The 22,228-nt window shown below is 44.9% G+C and overlaps 1 protein-coding gene across 12 annotated transcripts in view; it reads left to right on the plus strand.

Annotated features, from left to right (window-relative positions):
• Positions 1-22,228, plus strand: part of cspg5a (chondroitin sulfate proteoglycan 5a) — a 44,712-nt gene that overhangs the window by 9,888 nt on the left and 12,596 nt on the right. For all 12 annotated transcript variants that reach the window (XM_046316108.1, XM_046316110.1, XM_046316112.1 and 9 more), the window contains exon 2: positions 1,537-2,518. In XM_046316108.1, the coding sequence (XP_046172064.1) occupies positions 1,537-2,518 (982 nt within the window). The remainder of the gene's footprint in view (positions 1-1,536; positions 2,519-22,228) is intronic.

A 22,228-nucleotide genomic window follows, 5' to 3' on the forward strand; every position in this document is an offset into this window, starting at 1 on the left:
GTGTGTATGTGTGTGTGTCCGTGTGTGTGTTCGTCTGTGTGTGTGTGTGCATTATATTCCTTTAAGTATATTCCCTGGATATGTGTGTAAGCGTGGCATGCCATAGTGGTTTTGGCCAAAGCTGCGCTGCTCAGAATGTCAGATGATGTCTTTAACAGCAGCGCGAGTCTATCTGGTGGATGGATTAACTCAAAATTCATCCTCTTTTTGAAAGCCTCTGTTTCTCTGACTACAGCAGTAAAAAGCCCAGGATTCCACCTGGCTGCTACCATAATACTAACGTGACGGCACCCATTAACAACCTTTATCTGCTTAGTAATGTATTACTCTATAGGCCCACTGTATATTTCCTAGAAATAATTCTAGTACAACAGCAACTGGTTTTGTTGAATCTTTGTGAGTTCCTTGGTTGTCACGCACCACGTTTAATGAAGAAATAGTTCTATTGTTTCATATGAGATAATGGTTCGTGTGGGTGTGAAGGTTCTTCTTCTTTGTTTTCACGCTGAAACCGAGACATCACGTCACAAATGGCATAGCGCTTATTAAATATGATGATGGCATTTCTGTGAAAGAAAACAAAAAGTCCAACACTTTTTCACTGAACTACATGTTTGTCTGGTTAAAGTAATGTGTCTCACTGTGTTTCTCTCAGCGCTGCTCTCTGTGAGACTGCAGGCTGAAGATGCCATATGACCGTCTCCCCTCCAGATCACTCCACCTCCCACAGGGAGCCCCGGAGACCCTAAACCCCGAACCATAATCCCTAATCCCAGCTCCTTGCCATTCAAGTACATTAGTCAATTATTACACATAATCCATGGGGTTCGCCAAAGCTGCTTTAGGAGAGGAATAAGGAGCTACACTTGGCTGAAGTCATTTACCAGTGGTTAAGTATATGGCCAGTCCATCTTGGTTTAATTTGTTTTGCATTTTAGCTTCAGGGTAATGCTGGACTGTTGAGCCAGTTTGGGAGACAGATACCGCCCAATGACTAGGGACTTGAGTCACAATATGTTCAGTCATTCAATGGCTGACACAACTCGTGTGTGGATTTTTGGCTGAAGCCTCAATGCAAGAAAGTCACTGTTCATCTCATAGTTTGTTCGGTTGGTGTTTGTTTACTACAGATGTCGGATGTTCATTTGATCACTCTTTTGTTGCTGAGAATTTTCCTGCACAGCAGGAAATGCAAACATGTAGTGTATCTGAGATTTAAAAAGGATTCTAAGGTTTGTAATTTACACATAAAAAATGTCAGACTTGACTTGCCCTAATGAAAAATGTATCAACTCCTACAAAAAAAGTTGATTCATTCTAATGCACATAATAATTCGCATTTCTTGTTGCTGCCGGATTATTTTCATGCCGTAGGAAACTGGCTCCAATTGAGATCCTACATCTGTGTCTCTGCCGCTTATATTAGGTCTAGTTCTTGTGTCCGTGTTTTTTATTATGAATGACATTAAGTGGACAGATTGATTAAAGGATATTCACTCATGGCCCTGACAGAATTGTTTTCTTGTATGTTTGCAGGGAACACTCTGGGGGCCAATGTCACTGAGTTGGACACCACAGCCAATGTGACATCCCTGCCCAGTAAGGGCAAAGAAGCGGCCAAAGTGAATGATGTCGTTACCAAGGTGACCTGGATCAGCAGCTCAGTCAGCCCCATCTTCACAGTGACCCAGAGGCCCGGCCACATGCCCCGCTCCGAGGAGGAGCAAGGCAGCGGCATGCTGGGAGAAGGGGTGTTGCCAGCCGAGGAGGAGGTGGTGGCCCCGCCCAGGATCAGCCCTGACTCAGCAGAGACAGAGCTCCTGCTGCCTAGCAACCCTCGTGGCACGGAGGAGGAAGAGGATGAAGAGGAGCACACCGACCCACCGTGGCTGAACGCCAGAGACAACGTCTTCGACCTGGACCGCCACTTCCAAGAAGGAGTAGCCAATCTGGCCACCACCACTGCCCCTCCACCCGCTGCTGCTAACCCCTCCCGCCCAGACGTCCTCACGGTGGACTTCTTCGACCCCGCCTCTCGCGGCCGCGGCCTGGACCTAGCCCCGCCCTCTCCCTCCTCTTTGGCCCACGAGCTCCAGGGTGGCGACCCCACTTCCTGGGCCATGCCAGACAACTACGACTACCTCACGCCGTACGAAGACGGTGCGTCGCCCACCCCTGATGAGTACTCCTACAGCACCACTACTGATACCTTGGATGGGGATGACGACTTGAGGCTAACTGCCGGGCCTCCATCGCGCTCCAGGCCCAGGGCTCCCCCAGGTTCCGGCTCCTTCACCCCAGACAAGAGGCTGCCCAGTGGAGGTGCTGCTGCTGCTCCAGAGGGCCCTGCGGCAGCCCCTCCAGCGTTACCCGTGGATGGCTCAGACGGAGCCGGTGGCTGCCGCCAGGGCTACGTGAAGCAGAATGGAACCTGCCGCTCCCCCTGCGACACACTGCCCAGCTACTGCTTCAACGGAGGCCAGTGCTACCTACTGGATGGCATGGGGGTCTTCTGCAGGTGAGAGATGGAATTAACGTACACACACACAAACACACACAAACACACACACACTTTGGCACACACAGCCATCACGCCCTAACATCATAGGCAAGGCATCCAGATGGAAGAAATCAAATTCACTAACATATCAGAGATAAACATTGAACCCAATAAAACCCATCTATATTACAATAACAGATATCTACACCCTTGACAATGTGTTTAGAAAGTATGAGCTAGCCTGATGAGTGAATGAGATGGAGGATGGAAAACAGTTCCCCATCACAAACACAGAGAGAGAGAGAGAGAGAGAGAGAGAGAGAGAGAGAGAGAGAGAGAGAGAGAGAGAGAGAGAGAGAGAGAGAGAGAGAGAGAGAGAGGGAGCGAGACGGAGCGAGAGAGAGAGAGAGAGAGAGAGAGAGAGAGAGAGAGAGAGAGAGAGAGAGAGAGAGAGAGAGAGAGAGAGAGAGAGAGAGAGAGAGAGAGAGAGAGAGGGAGGGAGGGAGAGGAGGAGAGAGAGAGAGAGTGGGAGAGGAGTGAGAGAGAGAGAGAGTGAGAGAGAGAGAGAGAGAGAGAGAGAGAGAGAGAGAGAGGAGACGGAGAGAGGGAGGGAGGGAGACGGAGCGAGAGAGGGAGGGAGGGAGAGAGAGAGAGGGGAGGGGAGAAAGAGAGATAGAGAGAACCCTATATGCCAGATCAATTTCAACCATCCGGTTGTAGTGTGGTAGTCACGCGTCCCACGTGCACAATCAATCACGCAATCAATCACACACACACACACACACACACACACACACACACACACACACACACACACACACACACACACACACACACACACACACACACACACACACACACACACACACACACACACACACACAAATTCTATTTCCATATTCTATTTTATCGTCTTGTCCTAATTATATTTCCAAATGTTAGGCATCATGTGAGTATGGTCAACACTGGCCAAAGCTCCACAGCCTGTCAGTCTCAACCTCAGACAATGTATAATACTGTTTTTTTCAGTCGCTTTGGTGCGCGGCGTATAAACTCTTAGGAATGATAATGATGATATCTTCTCAATGTAGTTATTTTAACAACCAGTTAATCCAATAGCAAAAAAGATACTGTACATGTTTCAAAATGTTCCTTTGAATGCAATATGCTACAGTACTGTACATATATTACACTGTTTTCACATTAGGCAATATCAACCAAAAATGGAACATCGAATTCCCATCATTTCTATCCTATGTGTGATCAAAGGTGTGCGATAATTGAAGACATCTTTCACAATCATTGATGCAAAAAATATATTGTTCAGATGTCATTACAATATAGGTGTGCTGTAATCAAATGAAAGAAATTCAATGAATGAAAGAAACATAACGTTTAGCAGGCACTAGTTTGCATCAAGCCAGTAGAGCATTTGTCTGTAGGTTCTCATCGACATCACAGTAAATGTCCTCATTGTTCATGCACCTGTGGATTTTTTTTTGGGGGGGGCATGGTGAATCCAAGCTTGACCTACAGTACCAGTCAAAGGTTTGGACACACCTACTCATTCAAGGGATTTTCTTTATATTTACTATTTTCTACATTGTAGCAAAACTATGAAATAACACATATGGAATCATGTAGTAACCAAAAAAGTGTTAAACAATTCAAAATACATTTTATATTTGAGATTCTTCAAAGCAGCCACCCTTTGCCTTGATGACAGCTTTGCACTCTGATGTCATTGCATGCTTCGTCCATGGCCTGGCGGAGGGTAGCATGCTCATGGGGATGACAGTCATACACCTTCCACTTGTACTGTAATCATGTATTGTATTTTACAGTATTGTATTGTACGTATGTATTGTATTTTACAGTATTGTATTGTACGTATGTATTGCAGTGGTCCTGTGTGGCTCACTTACAGTATTAAGAGCATGGCACTAGCAACACCAGGGTGGTTGGTTTGATTCCCACTGGGGTCACATGCAAAAATGTGTGGACAAAAAATACCTGCTTCGTAAATGACATATATTACAGTACTGTATTGGCCAATGCAATTTTAGTAGAGAAAAATACCCCAGGAACATCATTTTGGACATATGTTCACAGTATAGGGGATGCATTACATACAGTACACCTCTGATCTTGTCATTGTCTGATTCTTTACGTTTACTGTGATGTAATATCAGAATAGTGGTAATCGTGCAGTACAGTATATATCATACTTCACATGTTTCTACTTAATTAACAAACATACATTTTCATTGTACCTCTCAAAATATGCAGTAGACCAACCAATATAAAATCTATAGGTTTACCAAACGGTTAAGTGATTATCAATTAACAGCGGTCGGATGAAGTAATAAATGTATTTCAACACATTAGAAGGGAATCATATCAAAGTAATGTGAGCATTTCAGTGTAAAAGGCAATTACTTTATATGAACATGTATTGCAATGTGAAACATGTATTTCTAGATGAAACACTGATTAAGTTTGGTGAAAGGGTGGTTGTGTGATTTTGTGTGTTTTACAAGGTTCCCAATCCTGGTGCATTGATACCAGGTCAACAGGTCTTTATAGAGGTCATCATGAGGAGTGTAAGCCAGGTTACATGAGTAGGAAAAACCATGACATGTCATCATGTTAGGTTGAGGATTAATACGGTGGATGGGGGAGGAGGGGCTGGTTGGTTGGAATAAGATGTTAGACAGACAAATCTTGTGGTATTCTGCCTCAACCATCAAACGAGCGGCATTGATTCATCCATCACATCAGGTAACATGGTGTTAGGTTCTAATTATTAGAGTAAGAACTCGTTTATTCATCCCAAAGGGTCAAACAGCTGTACAGACAAAAGACATTCACACAAGCACTGATATTTAACCCTTTGTTATAAATGACCCTCTCTCCCTCAGTGAAAGGAATAAGTATATTTCATGATTTCATAAGTCAAGAAATCAGAACCCAACAGTCCCTCCTTTTGAACAAATATCTTCCTACTGTTCAATTTATATAAACTTGGAAATGACTGATAAATCAACCATCAATGACAACAAAACATGAACACAAAAAAAAGATGATTAACATTCACAGTGAGGTTTACAAACTCAGAGACTTATGGGCTCTGTTCTATAGTCACACCCAATGCACACTCTCATTTCCATTTCTCATAGAACACTGAAAATACTGTGTCCGCTGGAGCTGGTGACTTCTTTCTTTTCAACTTTCTCCTTCTGGTTCCTAATATAGTGACAGCACAAGACTTGAAAAGCAACGGGAAACACAAAACATAACAGTATTAACAAGCTATGTAAGCTATGCATAATTATATATGCATGAAAACCCAACGTCTGATAACATGACAATTCCCACTCTCTCTCGCCTAACTGTGCCTTCAGGGTACTTATCTGCTGGATTCCACAAACATGAAGGCCCTAGAGAACCTCCTCATGCTTTCGCCCAGTCTTCCCCTTTCCGGCCACAGGCTCCGAGAGGTGTTCCTAAGCCTTGCCATTTTCACTTTGTTCCCCATCTCCTCAATTGCCACCTGATAGGCACGTCACCTGATAGGCACGTCACCTGATAGGCACGTCACCTGATAGGCAAGTGCGTATCCCTAATCACTACTACATCCTCTTGAGGTAACTCAGCACTGTATATGCTTTCACATCAATCTTGTTATCAAGTGTACAATTACCAGAGGTGGGGCCAAGTCATTGTCTTACAAGTCACAAGTAAGTCTCAAATCAAGACAGGCAAGTCCGAGTCAAGTCCCAAGTCAAGACAGGCAAGTCCAAGTCAAGTCCCAAGTAAAGACAGGCAAGTCCGAGTCAAGTCTCAAGTCAAGACAGGCAAGTCCGAGTCAAGTCTCAAGTCAAGACAGGCAAGTCCGAGTCAAGTCCCAAGTCAAGACCGTCAAGTATCAAGTCAAGTCCTAAAGTCATAATATGCTCTTCACAAAATGAAATACCATTTCACATTTTTAACAAGCGTAGTAGTTAGTATATTACATTTACGCAAATCATCTATATATTTATTACTTTCCTATTAAACTTTATATTTCCAAGGAAATACATGGGTAGCCGTGAGAAAGACCCCCCCCAGTAGTGATCCACCGAGGATCGCTATGGGGCGCCGTGCACGATGTAGGCTTGTACACAATCGCCCAACCTTAACACACACACACACTCTCTCTCTCTCTCTCTCTCTCTCTCTCTCTCTCTCTCTCTCTCTCTCTCTCTCTCTCTCTCTCTCTCTCTCTCTCTCTCTCTCTCTCTCTCTCTCTCTCTCTCTCTCTCTCTGTGGTTACAGTAGGCTAACTAACGTATGTCAATGGTTTTAGGAACGGCAGTAACATCAGGCAGGATTTAGGCTACCAACTGCCTAGCCAGTTGTAGCTCCATCTTGGGTGCAATGATCACGTTCCCACACTGACTGACTGTGTAGAGGCTCATTGATATAACATTACATTAGCCTACATGATACTAGTAAAGTAATAAAATATATAGCTGTCGGCTATATTAGCCACGACCTACCATTCTTTGTGCAATTTCAAATGTCGAACAAAGTTGGAAATTGTTGCGCCTCCATCTGTAATTTTATTTTCTTTAATTTTCATATTTTGCTAATTAAAATAAATATTTTGTTGATACAGCGTCGTCTTTATATCCCAAAAAATAATTTGGGGTATTATCTTTCCAAAGGCTCCATCTGAATTCACCCTCCGACGTTCCTCTGCACTGCCACGCACAACTTTTTCTCAGCTGGCACAATTTGATTGGCGGCTGTCCGATTCTAACTGTAATCCGTTAAATGAAGAGTTGATGCGCTGACAATCTTTTTAAATAGTATCATTTTTAATATTTGGGCTTTGGGAGGGTATCAGGTCGAGTCATAAGGCTCAAGTCCAAGTCAAGTCACGAGTCATTGGTGTTAAAGTCAAAGTCGAGTTGCAAGTCATCATATTTGTGACTCGAGTCCACACCTCTGACAATTACCCCAACATCTATCCTTTTATATGATGCATTAACCAATAAAGCAACTAACCCAACCTAACTATGGTGGTTAAAGTAGTTCCCAGACCCAACCCATCTGTATGTCTACAGTAAAATCTAGTCTTTCTCTCTCTCATTAGCTTCGCTTCCTCTGTCAAGGCGTCTTCACGCTCACCCATTATGCAGCTGGATCTCATTTAACGTGAGAAGTGTGAACTCACCGAGAAGAGACATGACGATCTTTACTGCTGCAGGTGCTGAAAGGAGTACTGTGTGTGGACCAGACCAACGCTGTCCCGCCTGGTGTATCTTGATGTACACTCAATCTCCAGAACTCAGCCCGTACCCTTGGTTATCTCCTGCTCCTAATGTGCCGCTTTCACCTGGGAATATACACACTGCAACGCACGGGTCATTTCCTGACAACAGGACAACATAGACTCTCCCCTTATGGCAAGATCACTCATTTGTGACTTGAATAACACTGCACTATGCATACCTCAAATTCACTAATTTGCACTGTAGTCCAATTCCATGCTGTTACTTTAGCCCCCTTTAATTACTGCCCCTACAGTGACTGCCGTGAGAATAACTACTGCATGGAATTTGTCAAGTGTTCGCTGGCTGTTATAAAATGGGATAGAGATTAATGACGTTGGGAGAATATTCAACCTAACAAAACTCTGAGACACAGGTTTTTTGAAAGTTGACAATAGTGTCTGAAATGCCAACACTATCTCTGCAACTCACCATGATCTGGGTATGCTTAACTTTCAACTGAATTTCATAATATATTGTGTACAGTTAGCTGTCCTCCCCATCCTACGAGCTATCTCCTGTCACAAAAGACATCTCTGAGAATGATACCACTCTGTCACCACAACCTTTATTTATGAGACCCCACAGGTCTCCACCCCAGTCACATTCCATCCCACTTAACATCCTTATGTAAACATTATGTCTCAAACACAGGCCTCATGTGTACCAGGCTTCTGCTACAGATACATTTGCACATAAGTCATTCAATCAAACCCATAACACAATGGTCACTACTCCTAATGCACTTCTAAAGTTATAACCATACTAAAACAATGTCAAATCAATTAGTCAATATATCTCAGTCCCTCCTCTGGAACAATGATCACTCTTATGTTCCACGAAACCTAAAAACATATTGACTTAAGCAGGGAAGAGAGAAAATACAATAATTTCACACCACCCTTGATGCGTCTAAGACTGGGGAAAGAACCGTCTATCCATTACGTTCTATGCCCATGTGATGCTGGTCTCCATGCCCATGTGATGCTGGTCTCTATGCCCATGTGATGCTGGTCTCCATGCCCATGTGATGCTGGTCTCCATGCCCATGTGATGCTGGTCTCCATGCCCATGTGATGCTGGTCTCCATGCCCATGTGATGCTGGTCTCCATGCCCATGTAATGCTGGTCTCCATGCCCATGTGATGCTGGTCTCCATGCCCATGTGATGCTGGTCTCCATGCCCATGTGATGCTGGTCTCCATGCCCAGGTAATGCTGGTCTCCATGCCCATGTGATGCTGGTCTCTATGCCCATGTGATGCTGGTCTCCATGCCCATGTAATGCTGGTCTCCATGCCCATGTAATGCTGGTCTCCATGCCCATGTAATGCCGGTCTCCATGCCCATGTGATGCTGGTCTCCATGCCCATGTAATGCCGGTCTCCATGCCCATGTAATGCCGGTCTCCATGCCCATGTAATGCTGTAACAACCATGTAACAACCTCCCTGACGAAGCCATCATCCAGTGAGTTCTCTAACAACCTCCCTGATGAAGCCATCATCCAGTGAGTTCTCTAACAACCTCCCTGTCGAAGCCATCATCCAGTGAGTTCTCTAACAACCTCCCTGACGAAGCCATCATCCAGTGAGTTCTCTAACAACCTCCCTGACGAAGCCATCATCCAGTGAGTTCTCTAACAACCTCCCTGTCGAAGCCATCATCCAGTGAGTTCTCTAACAACCTCCCTGTCGAAGCCATCATCCAGTGAGTTCTCTAACAACCTCCCTGTCGAAGCCATCATCCAGTGAGTTCTCTAACAACCTCCCTGACGAAGCCATCATCCAGTGAGTTCTCTAACAACCTCCCTGACGAAGGTATCCAAATCATAACTAAAACATTTTATAAATTATCCAACCCAAATTTAGAAGAATAGTCCTTAGTGCTTTAGTCTATCGCTCAAATTCGAGTTTCTCAACCTAGCACACATCATCACGGTTAGAATGTACATTTATAAACGGGACCTTTTATTGCCGGTAATAACTCTTCTCATTACAGCCCCCCTTTGTCCCTGTGTTCCTGTCGCGAGTGGCATGGTACTGAAAGATCGGTATCTCAATGCTTTCTTATCTAAATTGTTCGTAGAGTGTAGACCTTCCGCAATAAACCTGATACCCCAATTAAACAATTACAGGCACGGTTGATCCCCCCCCCCCCTGTTCTCCAGGCACTTAACATTCTAGCGTGTCTTCTTCAGATAGCGTTACAGTTCATCTTCCCAACATGGCACTCTTGCCTGTCACGTTTGTTGGCACTTGATAATGCACCGATTTCAATTTCCAAATAGATGCATCAGTTTTTCCCACGTACATGAGTCTCTCACCTGAGCTGCTACCACCATTCAGTCTGGTTCATTTCTCCCACCAGTACACCAGGAGCATGAGAGAAGTTTGTATGTTGTCTCTCTCATCGCTCACTCCACATGCGCCGTCTCAGGACTCATTTTTATGACATTTTTATTTCACCTTTATTTAACCAGGTAGGCTAGTTGAGAACAAGTTCTCATTTACAACTGCGACCTGGCCAAGATAAAGCAAAGCAGTGCGACACAAACAACAACACAGAGTTACACATGGAATTAACAAAACAAACCGTCAATAACACAATAGAAAAAAATGATATATACAGTGTGTGCAAATGAGGTAAGATAAGTGAGGTAAGGCAATAAATAGGCCATAGTGGCAAAATAATTACAATTTAGCATTTAAACACTGGAGTGATAGAGACTGGAGTGATAGATGTGCAGAAGATGAATGTGCAAGTAGAGATACTGGGGTGCAAAGGAGCAAAAAGAAATAAATAACAGTATGGTGATGAGGTAGTTGGATGGAATATTTACAGATGGGCTATGTACAGGTGCAGTGATCTGTGAGTTGCTCTGACAGCTGGTGCTTAAAGTTAGTGAGGGAGGTATGAGTCTCCAGCATCAGTGATTTTTTCATTGGCAGCAGAGAACTGGAAGGAAAGGCGGCCAAAGGGGGAATTGACTTTGGGGGTGACCAGTGAAATGTACCTGCTAGAGCGTGTGCTATGGGTGGGTGCTGCTATGGTGACCAGTGAGCTGAGATAAGATGGTGCTTTACCTAGCAAAGACTTAAAGATGACCTGGAGCCAGTGGGTTTGGTGACGAATATGAAGCGAGGGCCAGCCAACGAGAGCATTCAGGTCGCAGTGGTGGGTAGTATATGGGGCTTTGGTGACAAAAGGGATGGCACTGTGATAGACTTACATCCAATTTGCTGAGTATAGTGTTGGAGGCTATTTTGAAAATGACATCGCCGAAGTCAAGGATCGGTAGGATAGTCAGTTTTGCGAGGGTATGTTTGGCAGCATGAGTGAAGGATGCTTTGTTGTGAAATAGAATGCCGATTCTAGATGTAATTTTGGATTGGAGATGCTTAATGTGAGTCTGGAAGGAGAGTTTACAGTCTAACCAGACACCTAGGTATTTGTAGATGTCCACATATTCTAAGTCAGAACCGTCCAAAGTAGTGATGCTGGACAGGCGTGCAGGTGCTGGTAGTGATCGGTTGAAGAGCATCCATTTAGTTTTTCTTGCATTTAAGAGCAGTTGGAGGTCACGGAAGGAGAGTTGTATGGCATTGAAGCTCGTCTGGAGGTTAGGTAACACAGTGTCCAAAGAAGGGCCAGAAGTATACAGAATGGTGTCGTCTGTGTAGAGGTGGATTAGAGAATCACCAGCAGCAAGATGTGTACAGAAAAGAGTCGGCCAGAGAATTGAACCCTGTAGCACCCCCATAGACTGCCAGAGGTGCGGACAACAGGCCCTCCGATTTGACACACTGAACTGAGAAGTAGTTGGTGAACCAGGTTTGAGAAACCAAGGCTGTTGAGGCTGCCGATAAGAATGTTGTGATTGACAGAGTTGAAAGCCTTGGCCAGGTCTATGAATACAGCTGCACAGTATTGTCTCTTATCGATAGAGGTTAGGATATAATTTAGGGCCTTGAGCGTGGTTGAGGTGCACCCATGACCAGCTCGGAAACCAGATTGCATACCCGAGAAGGTACAGTGATTCGAAATGGTCGGTGATCTGTTTGTTAACTTGGCTTTTGAAGACCTTAGAAAGGCAGGGTAGGATAGATATAGGTTTGTAGCAGTTTGGGTCTGGAGTGTCTCCCTCTTTGAAGAGGGGGATGACCGCAGCAGCTTTCCAATCTTTGGGGATCTCAGACGATACGAAAGAGAGGTTGAACAGGCTCGTAATAGGGGTTGCAACAATTTTGGCTGATCATTTTAGAAAGAGAGGGTCCAGATTGTCTAGTCCTTCTGATTTTTAAGGGTCCAGAACTTCCCTTAAAAGTTGCATATTGCGGGGGCTATTCGATTCTAATGCAGGATGTTTTTGTGCTGATCAAGGGCAGTCAGGTCTGGAGTGAACCACGGTCTGTATCTGGTCCTTTTTTAAATGAGGCATGCTTATTTAAGATTGTGAGGAAAGCACTTTTAAAGAATAACCAAGCATCTTCTACTGACGGAATGAGGTCAATGTCCTTTCAGGATATCCGGGCCAGGTCGATTAGAAAGGCCTGCTTGCTGAAGTGTTTTAGGGAGCGTTTGACAGTGATGAGGGGTGGACGTTTGACCGCAGACCCATTGCGGACGCAATCAATTGGGCAGTGATCGCTGAGATCCTGGTTGAAGACAGCAGAGGGAGGGCAGGTTGGAGGGCAGGTTGGTTAGGATGATATATATGAGGATGCCTGTGTTTACGGATTTGGGGTTGTACCTGGTAGGTTCATTGATAATTTGTGTGAGATTGAGGGCATCAAGACCTGGATTGTAAGACAGAACTCTGCAGGCTACCTTATTTTACTGGCGACCTCTCGGAAGAGTTACCAGATCAGGGAGTTAGCAATCTAACCCATCGGTGAATCCCAACAATCCAGCAGACCCAATCTGGTGAAATTTGTATCGAAACAAAGACAAAAAATTAAATCAGCAGTACAGATATCACAATCCATTTAATGAAATCAGCAATACACATATCACAATCCATTTGGATTGTCACATACACATGGTTAGCAGATGTTAGTGCGAGTGTAGCGAAATGCTTGTGCTTCTAGTTCCGACAATAATAACCAACAAGTAATCTAGCTAACAATTCCAAAACTACTACCTTATAGACACAAGTGTAAGGGGATAAAGAATATGTACATAAAGATATATGAATGAGTGATGGTACAGAGCGGCATAGGCAAGATACAGTAGATGGTATAGAGTGCAGTATATACATATGAGATGAGTATGTAAACAAAGTGGCATAAACAAAGTGGCTAGTGATACATGTATTACATAAGGATGCAGTAGATGATATAGAGTACAGTATATACGTATACATATGAGATGAATAATGTAGGGTATGTAAACATTATATTAGGTAACATTGTTTAAAGTGGCTAGTGATATATTTTACATAATTTCCCATCAATTCCCATTATTAAAGTGGCTGGAGTTGAGTCAGTGTGTTGGCAGCAGCCACTCAATGTTAGTGGTCTGATGGCCTTGAGATAGAAGCTGTTTTTCAGTCTCTTGGTCCCAGCTTTGATGCACCTGTACTGACCTCGACTTCTGGATGATAGCGGGGTGAACAAGCAGTGGCTTGGGTGGTTGTTGTCCTTGATGATCTTTATGGCCTTCCTGTGACATCGGGTGGTGTAAGTGTCCTGGAGGGCAGGTAGTTTGCCCCCAGTGATGCGTTGTGCAGACCTCACTACCCTCTGGAGAGCCTTACGGTTGTGGGCGGAGCAGTTGTCGTACTAGGCGGTGATACAGCCCGACAGGATGCTCTCGATTGTGCATCTGTAGAAGTTTGTGAGTGCTTTTGGTGACAAGCCAAATTTCTTCAGCCTCCTGAGGTTGAAGAGGCGCTGCTGCGCCTTCTTCACGATGCTGTCTGTGTGGGTGGACCAATTCAGTTTGTCTGTGATGTGTATGCCGAGGAACTTAAAACTTACTACCCTCTCCACTACTGTTCCATCGATGTGGATAGGGGGATGTTCCCTCTGCTGTTTCCTAAAGTCCACAATCATCTCCTTAGTTTTGTTGACGTTGAGTGTGAGGTTATTTTCCTGACACCACACTCAGAAGGCCCTCACCTCCTCCCTGTAGGCCGTCTCGTCGTTGTTGGTAATCAAGCCTACCACTGTTGTGTCGTCCGCAAACTTGATGATTGAGTTGGAGGCGTGCGTGGCCACGCAGTCGTGGGTGAACAGGGAGTACAGGAGAGGGCTCAGAACGCACCCTTGTGGGGCCCCAGTGTTGAGGATCAGCGGGGTGGAGATGTTGTTGCCTACCCTCACCACCTGGGGGCGACCCGTCAGGAAGTCCAGTACCCAGTTGCACAGGGCGGGGTCGAGACCCAGGGTCTCGAGCTTGATGACGAGCTTTGAGGGCACTATGGTGTTAAATGCCGGGCTGTAGTCGATGAACAGCATTCTCACATAGGTATTCATCTTGTCCAGATGGGTTAGGGCAGTGTGCAGTGTGGTTGAGATTGCATCGTCTGTGGACCTATTTGGGCGGTAAGCAAATTGGAGTGGGTCTAGGGTGTCAGGTAGGGTGGAGGTGATTGCCTTGCGGAGGGAATAGTTACACTGTTTGTATTCGGTCATGTTTCCAGTCACCTTGCCCTGATTAAAAGCAGTGGTCCGCGCTTTCAGTTTCACGCGAATGCTGCCATCAATCTACGGTTTCTGGTTTGGGAATGTTTTAATCGTTGCTATGGGAACAACATCTTCAACGCACGTTCTAATGAACTCGCACACCGAATCAGCGTATTCGTCAATGTTGTTGTCTGACGCAGTACGGAACATATCCCAGTCCACGTGATGGAAGCAGTCTTGGAGTGTGGAATCAGATTGGTCGGACCAGCGTTGAACAGACCTCAGCGCGGGAGCTTCTTGTTTTAGTTTCTGTCTGTAGGCAGGGATCAACAAAATGGAGTCGTGGTCAGCTTTTCCGAAAGGAGGGCGGGGCAGGGCCTTATATGCGTCGCGCTGGTTGCGCAATCGATATGCTGATAACATTTAGGGAGTCTTGTTTTCAGATTAGCCTTGTTAAAATCCCCAGCTACAATGAATGCAGCCTCCGGATATATGGATTCCAGTTTGCAAAGAGTCAAATAAAGTTCGTTCAGAGCCATCGATGTGTCTACTTGGGGGGAATATATACGGCTGTGATTATAATCGAAGAGAATTCCCTTGGTAGATAATGCGGTCTACATTTGATTGTGAGGAATTCTAAATCAGGTGAACAGAAGGACTTGAGTTCCTGTATGTTGTTGTGGCCACACCACGTCACGTTAACCATAAAGCATACGCCCCCGCCCCTCTTCTTACCAGAAAGATTTTTGTTTCTGTCGGCGCGATGCGTGGAGAAACCAGCTGGCTGCACCGTCTTCGATAGCGTCTCTCCAGTGACCCATGTTTCCGTGAAGCAAAGAACGTTACAGTCTCTGATGTCCCTCTGGAATGCTACCCTTGCTCGGATTTCATCAACCTTGTTGTCAAGAGACTGGACATTGGCGAGGAGAATGCTAGGGAGTGGTGCACGATGTGCCCGTCTCCGGAGTCTGACCAGAAGACCGCTTCGTTTTCCCCTTTTTCAAAGTCGTTTTTTGGGGTCGCCAGCTCGGATCGATTCCTTTGTCCTGGGTGAAAGGCAGAACACAGGATCCGCTTCGCGAAAGTCATATTCTTGGTCGTACTGATGGTGAGTTGACGTTGCTCTTATGTTCAGTAGTTCTTCTCGACTGTATGTAATGAAACCTAAGATGACCTGGGGTACCAATGTAAGAAATAACACGTAAAAAAACAAAAAACTGCATAGTTTCCTAGGAACGCGAAGCGAGGCGGCCTTCTCTGTCGGCGCCGGAAGTACAAAAAAGTTAATTTCCCCTTTGAACACATGATTCACATCGTGATTCAAGAACAACATGTTAAATAAAAAAGAAACTATTTCGAATAACCAATCAACGTAGAATTACAACTCTTGATAACTCCATAAGGAAATAATGGTATCCCATAAAGTAACGTTAAAACATAATAGAGACTAGTGTTTCTCATTCATTTTATAATTAAATCCCACCTGTTTCGATCATTTCTAGTGAGATTGATCAGGCCTCACCAGAAAGTCAGGATAGATACAGGGCATTCAACACCATTAAATATTCCCTTTCCCATAGCTTGACATTATGTAAATAATAGAAATTACCCTCTCTCCCTCAGTGAAAGGAATAAATATATTTCATGATTTCATAAGTCAAGAAATCAGAACCCAACAATGGCATTTGAAATGAAACCTTCCCAATATGTAGATTGGGATTCAGAAAGGGTTTCAAATCCCATGTCTGATTCAATTTTGGGTATTAGCTTGAGTTTAAATGGAATGGAGCACTAAATCTCTAGATGTTTAAACTGTTGAGGGGCACAGCAGTACCTCTGTCTAAGGCCCTTTCTTCAACAAAACCCCCTCCTCCCCAAACTCACCCAACCCATTGTTATAAAACCATTCTGCCGGTCATTATGCAGATCTATGCCAAGATATTTATTTCCCTTAATCCTGTAACTCACCGAACTAACCAATCAGCAGGGAGAGATCAGAAATGAGCAAACATCTGTGTGGATTAGCATGCAAATGTATGTGTGGTAGTTAGTCCCTGGATGACCATCGCCTCCTGACTTGTGCTAAGGGGGATGATGATGGCAATGAGAGCTGGCACAGATGTATCGAACAGACAGGGTCGCCATGCCAACGGGATTATGTTCACACGACAGGAGAGCTCACACACTCAAGTTGAGACACACACACACATGCAGGTACGCATACACACAGATGCAGATACACACACACAAACACACAAACACACACATATGTTTTGCTTTTACCATGAACCCAATAGAACCTCTCCCAACTCAAGGCCCTAATCATGACATTATGACCCTCTGTTCTCCTCCCCCCGCAGACACACAGTTTCTCACCAGTGTGCAGCTACACAGTTCAACTGTTGAGTGATCTTGACCCTGACCTCTTGACTCTGACAGTTTCCTGTGGCAGGTCAGCAGTAGGTAATCTCCCAGCAGGCCTAATGGCCAGAGATGAGGTGTGTGATTGAGATGGCAGATGCCCAATCTTTGCAGAGATTGGTCTTATCCTTTATACTGGTTTATAACCATTGGAAAGCCAAGAGCAATATCGCAAATCACTCCCATAAAACTTAACTAGGATATTACAGCAATGTGGCGGCGGGTAGTGGTTAAGAGCGTTGGGCCAATAAACGAAAGATCGCTAGTTCGAAATCCCTGAGCCGTTTAGTTGAATAGTCTGTTAATGTGCCCTTGAGCAAGGCACTTAACCCTAATTGCTTCTGTAAGTCACTCTGCATAAGAGCATCTGATAAATGACTCAAATGTAAATGGTTATCACTGCACTTATAGAAGACAAGGTCTTTGGTGGGCTTAAAGAGATCATAAACAAACAGTAAACAATGCACTAACGTACATTGATTTTGATGTCTGTGAGAAGTCCATGCTAGATGACACTGTCCCACGAGACTGTTGGACTGAGTCAGTGAAGATCTGTGTTACACTGAGGGACAGTCCAACTTCTGTCTGAGGTTGGAGTAAGAAGCAATATGGGTCAGTGGAGCTCTGGCACAATTTTAGTTTGTGTGCGTCTGTGTGTGTAATGGTGAACTGGGGCTGATTCATACACCAGCCCAATTGAATCACAGTGGGATGAATGCAAAGGGCTCTGCCCTCTGTTATAACACAGTAGTTGGTTGTGTCTGCCCTCCACATCTCTCTCTGGGGTTTACCGACAAAGCCATGTCCTGCTATGTATGTGTTCACTGTAAGCATTTGCATTCTACACGTGTGTGCGCTGGTTTGGATATGAAGTGGTTCTAATTTGAATGTTTGATCTACCTAACGTTGTCAATAGTTTACCTCTCTCTACTGTCCTAACTGACATGGCCTGAGAGCGCTAACACTTTTTATAATTACCCCCAAAGCTGGAGGACTGAGGACAACACTCTGTAAAATGGAGTGTAGGAGGGAAAGAGAGAGAGGGAGATGGATGGAGATAGACATGGCAGAGAAAGAGAGAAAAAGTAGGAGGGACCGAAGGAGAGAAAATGAGTCAGAGTTCGTCCTGCCTGCCAGTATGGAAACAGATCAGGACGAGCCAGGTTAAATTAACTCTGTGTGTGTGTGTGTGTGTGTGTGTGTGTGTGTGTGTGTGTGTGTGTGTGTGTGTGTGTGTGTGTGTGTGTGTGTGTGTGTGTGTGTGTGTGTGTGTGTGTGTGTGTGTGTGTGTGTGTGTGTGTGTGTGTGTGTGTGTATACAGTTATAGCTGTATTTTAGTGTGTGTGTGTGTGTCCTGCAGCTTGATATAATTAAAAAGTGGTATTACCACCAGGAGTCCCATGTAATCATGGCGATTAAAAATTTTGGGTCGCATTATGACAAGTATACACACAAATAAATATGCATGTGCACGCACACACATACGCACGCACGCACACACTCCCTCTCCTCTAGGATTATGGCTATATTAAGACCCCCTCCACCAATAAGCAGAAGTAAGAGAGCACAGAGTCATTCAAGTGGTTAAGAGGTCAGACACAGGAGATGAAGATCTAGTGAGAGGGCTCAGATCAGGGAAAACACACAGACCCAAACACACAGACCCAAACACACAGACCCAAACACACAGACCCAAACACACAGACCCACACAAACACGGACACAGTAAGGTAGTCCAATGTATACGATGAGCCATTCCGTGGCAGTAGACACACACACACACACACACACACACACACACACACACACACACACACACACACACACACACACACACACACACACACACACACACACACACACACACACACACACACACACAGCAGTTAAATGGAACATGGGGCAGATGTACTACAGGTATTTCAAATTAGGGTTCATGGCATTGTTATCACACTATGGGGAGGACGGTATTTGGTAACACTTTACTTGACATCTAGCGTCAAAACCTGTTATGACACGGTCATAACCTGTAATAATATGGTCATAACACTGTCATGATCCATATATTTACACCTGTGACATTCACTTTATATACAAATGTATGTGGACACCCCTTCAAATTATTGGATTTCAGCCAAACCAGTTGCTGACAGGTGTATAAAATCGAACACACGGCCATGCAATCTCCATAGACAAACATTTGCAGTAGAATGGCCTTAATGAAGAGCTCAGTGACTTTCAACGTGGCACCGTCATAGGATGCCACCTTTCCAACAAGACAGTACGTCAAATTTCTGCCCTGCTAGAGCTGCCCCAGTCAGTTGTAAGTACTGTCATTGTGAAGTGAAAACGTCTCGGAGCAACAACGGCTCAGACGCGAAGTGGTAGGCCACACAAGCTCACAGAATGTGACCGTCGAGTGCTGAAGCGCGTCGCACGTAAAAATTGTCAGACCTCGATTGCAACACTCACTACCAAGCTCCAAACTGCTTCTAGAAGCGACGTTAGCGCAAGAACTGTCTGTTGGGAGCTTCATGAAATGGGTTTCCATGGCCGAGCAGCCGCACACAAGCCTAAGATCACCATGCGCAATGCCAATCGTTGGCTGGAGTGGTGTAGAGCTCTCCGCTATTGGACTCTGGAGCAGTGGAAACGCGTTCTCTGGAGTGATGAATTACACTTCACCATCTGGCAGTCCGACGGATGAATCTGGGTTTGGTGGATGCCAGGAGAACGCTACCTGCCCCAATGCATAGTGCCAACTGTAGAGTTTGGTGGAGGAAGAATAATGGTCTGGCGCTGTTTTTCATGGTTCGGCATAGACCCCTTAGTTCCAGTGAAAGGAAATCTTAACGCGACAGCATACAGTGACATTCTAGACTTATCTGTGCTTCCAAATTTGTGGCAACAGTTTGGGGAAGGCCCTTTCCTGTATCAACATGACAATGCCCCAGTTCACAAAGCAAGGTCCCTACAGAAATGGTTAGTCGAGGCCTCCCGAGTGGCACAGCGCAGAAGTTTCCTTTTTGAAAATTGGTACCTTAAATCTATTGTTGTTGTTGTAGTAATGATTTCTATACAGTCATGTTTCTTTTGTCGTATCTTAAAGAACTTGTAGAAAATACACTTTATGACACCGTCAAGAGAAATTATGACCATCCTGCGTCACTTTACTTGGACTAAAGAAATACACTTTTTGACACTGTCGTGAAGCATTATGACCATCCTGCGTCACTTTACTTGGACTAAGCATTATAACCATAGGCCTATCACGTACATGCCCTTGTGTCAGTCATCAGTTAAAAAGAGGGTGTCTTGTCCTGCTCTGAAAATCTACTCCTGCATTCATCCCAGTCATCAGCAACAGAGCATTGGGGTAGGTGCATGTCTGACATCAATGTGTGCTCAATTACAATGATAATTTAATATGGCCAATTTCTGAAAATATTACATAACATAAAAATACTGTTGGCAAGTCAGCTATGGTGTAATGGAGTGAGTTTTGACACTCTTATGTAGGTGTCATAACCAGTCATAAAATAACGCAATATATATCACAACAGGTCTAAATGTATTTGTCATGACAGTGTTATGACCATATTATGGCAGGCTATAACAAGTTATGTCAGCTGTTATGACATGGTTATGGCCGTGTCATAATGTGTTATGACGCTAGGGGTCAGGTAAAGCGTTACCCAGCAGGGTGATGGGTTTTGTATTGCCAGAGGAGGCATATGGGTGATAGTTTGACTGATTTGTTTCCTCTATCGATAACATTTTCCCGGTCATGGTGCCACCCACCCAATGACTTTCCACACCTTCATTTGTCAATTAAATGAGTTTCAATTTAATATTTTAGTATCGATTCGGGGGTCGACTAAGCTGGGGCTCTAGTTGTTAAACTAGGGGAAACACTGCTCAATGTTGTGACAGTCATGCTGGGCTCTGATTAACGTTGCTGTTCCTCCCCTCCATTTACACTCCATTACCCTTTCATTATCCCTCGTTCTCCTTCCCTTTGTACAGTACCCCCCACTAACCTGCCCCAACCCCCTTTCCTTCCTATCCCCCATCTACCCTCATCCCCCGTCAACCTCACCCCACAACACTGTGGGGGGCCTCCCAGTAGGGGGGCGTCCCATCTGTGCCCCCCCTCCTCTTGGCCAGGTTAGGGTATCTATCCCGGGGGAGTTGGCAGTCGAGCAGCCTTTACAAGCCCAATCAAGTTAATATTGAGGGGATTTGTGATGTGGCTCAGGTTCGGGTAATTCCATTGTGTCACTGGGTTAGAGGGCTGTATTTGGTTGCGATTGGGGGTTGTGGTAAATCTTAATTGAGTTAATGATGGGGTAGGGAGGGAAGGCTCTGTGGTTACACTGGGTAACTGGTTAGGGTAAAGCTGTGGGAGTCGTGAGTGTTTAAACGAGGAGCTCAGAGAGAGAGAGAACCAAGCAAGAGCCAAGCCTTTTAAGGTAAAACAAACAAAGAGCCATGGTGAATGTTTCTACTGGGTTTATTTCAGTTGGATTGTTTCCGTTTGATTTTAACACTTGAGAAAACGTGCAACCAAAATCTTCAAGTCAAATTGTAGGGTTTTTAGTACTGCTGTTTTAGGACACCATTTAAAAGATGTCAAAACCAAAGTCTGCTGGAGGCAGCTGGCAAAGAGCAGGAGAGCGGAAGGGGAGAGAGAGACATAAGGATAGTGGGAGGAGGAGAAGAAGAGGTGGTAAATCAGTGATAAATTAGGGCGATGGAGAAACTCAAGGGGCAGAGTGATAAAGGAGGGAGTAAGAGGACATTGAAAATGAAAAATAAAGAGATTACTAAGCGAGAGAGAGTCTCATGAGAGCTGTGTGTGTGTGTGTGTGTGTGTGTGTGTGTGTGTGTGTGTGTGTGTGTGTGTGTGTGTGTGTGTGTGTGTGTGTGTGTGTGTGTGTGTGTGTGTGTGTGTGTGTGTGTGTGTGTGTGTGTGTGTGTGTGTGTGTGTGTGTGTGGTGGAATTACATATCAGTGCTGCATCTGCTTCTTGTGTGACTCAGCGGGATCACCATGGCAACCAACCATCCTCCTTACCCTCTCCTTAAATTTACTCTCTCTCTCTCTCTTTCCTATATAAACTACCTCTTTGTACCAACATACAGTACTCTGGCACGGAGGGTACCCTGGTACCCTGGCACGGAGCCAATGCTCCTCGGTTGGCACGTTCAGCTCAGACAGAAAGGGGGCAGGATGCAGGAAGTGGTGCTGTAAGGAACCGAGCCCCCCATCACCCGCTTACTGGGCTGAATTGAAACTGTGAATCTCAAAGACCATACTCACACCTCCATTCATATTGCGCATTTACATTCATCTGTGTGAG

This window comes from Oncorhynchus gorbuscha, linkage group LG19, assembly GCF_021184085.1.
Source record: "Oncorhynchus gorbuscha isolate QuinsamMale2020 ecotype Even-year linkage group LG19, OgorEven_v1.0, whole genome shotgun sequence".
NCBI lineage: Eukaryota > Metazoa > Chordata > Actinopteri > Salmoniformes > Salmonidae > Oncorhynchus > Oncorhynchus gorbuscha.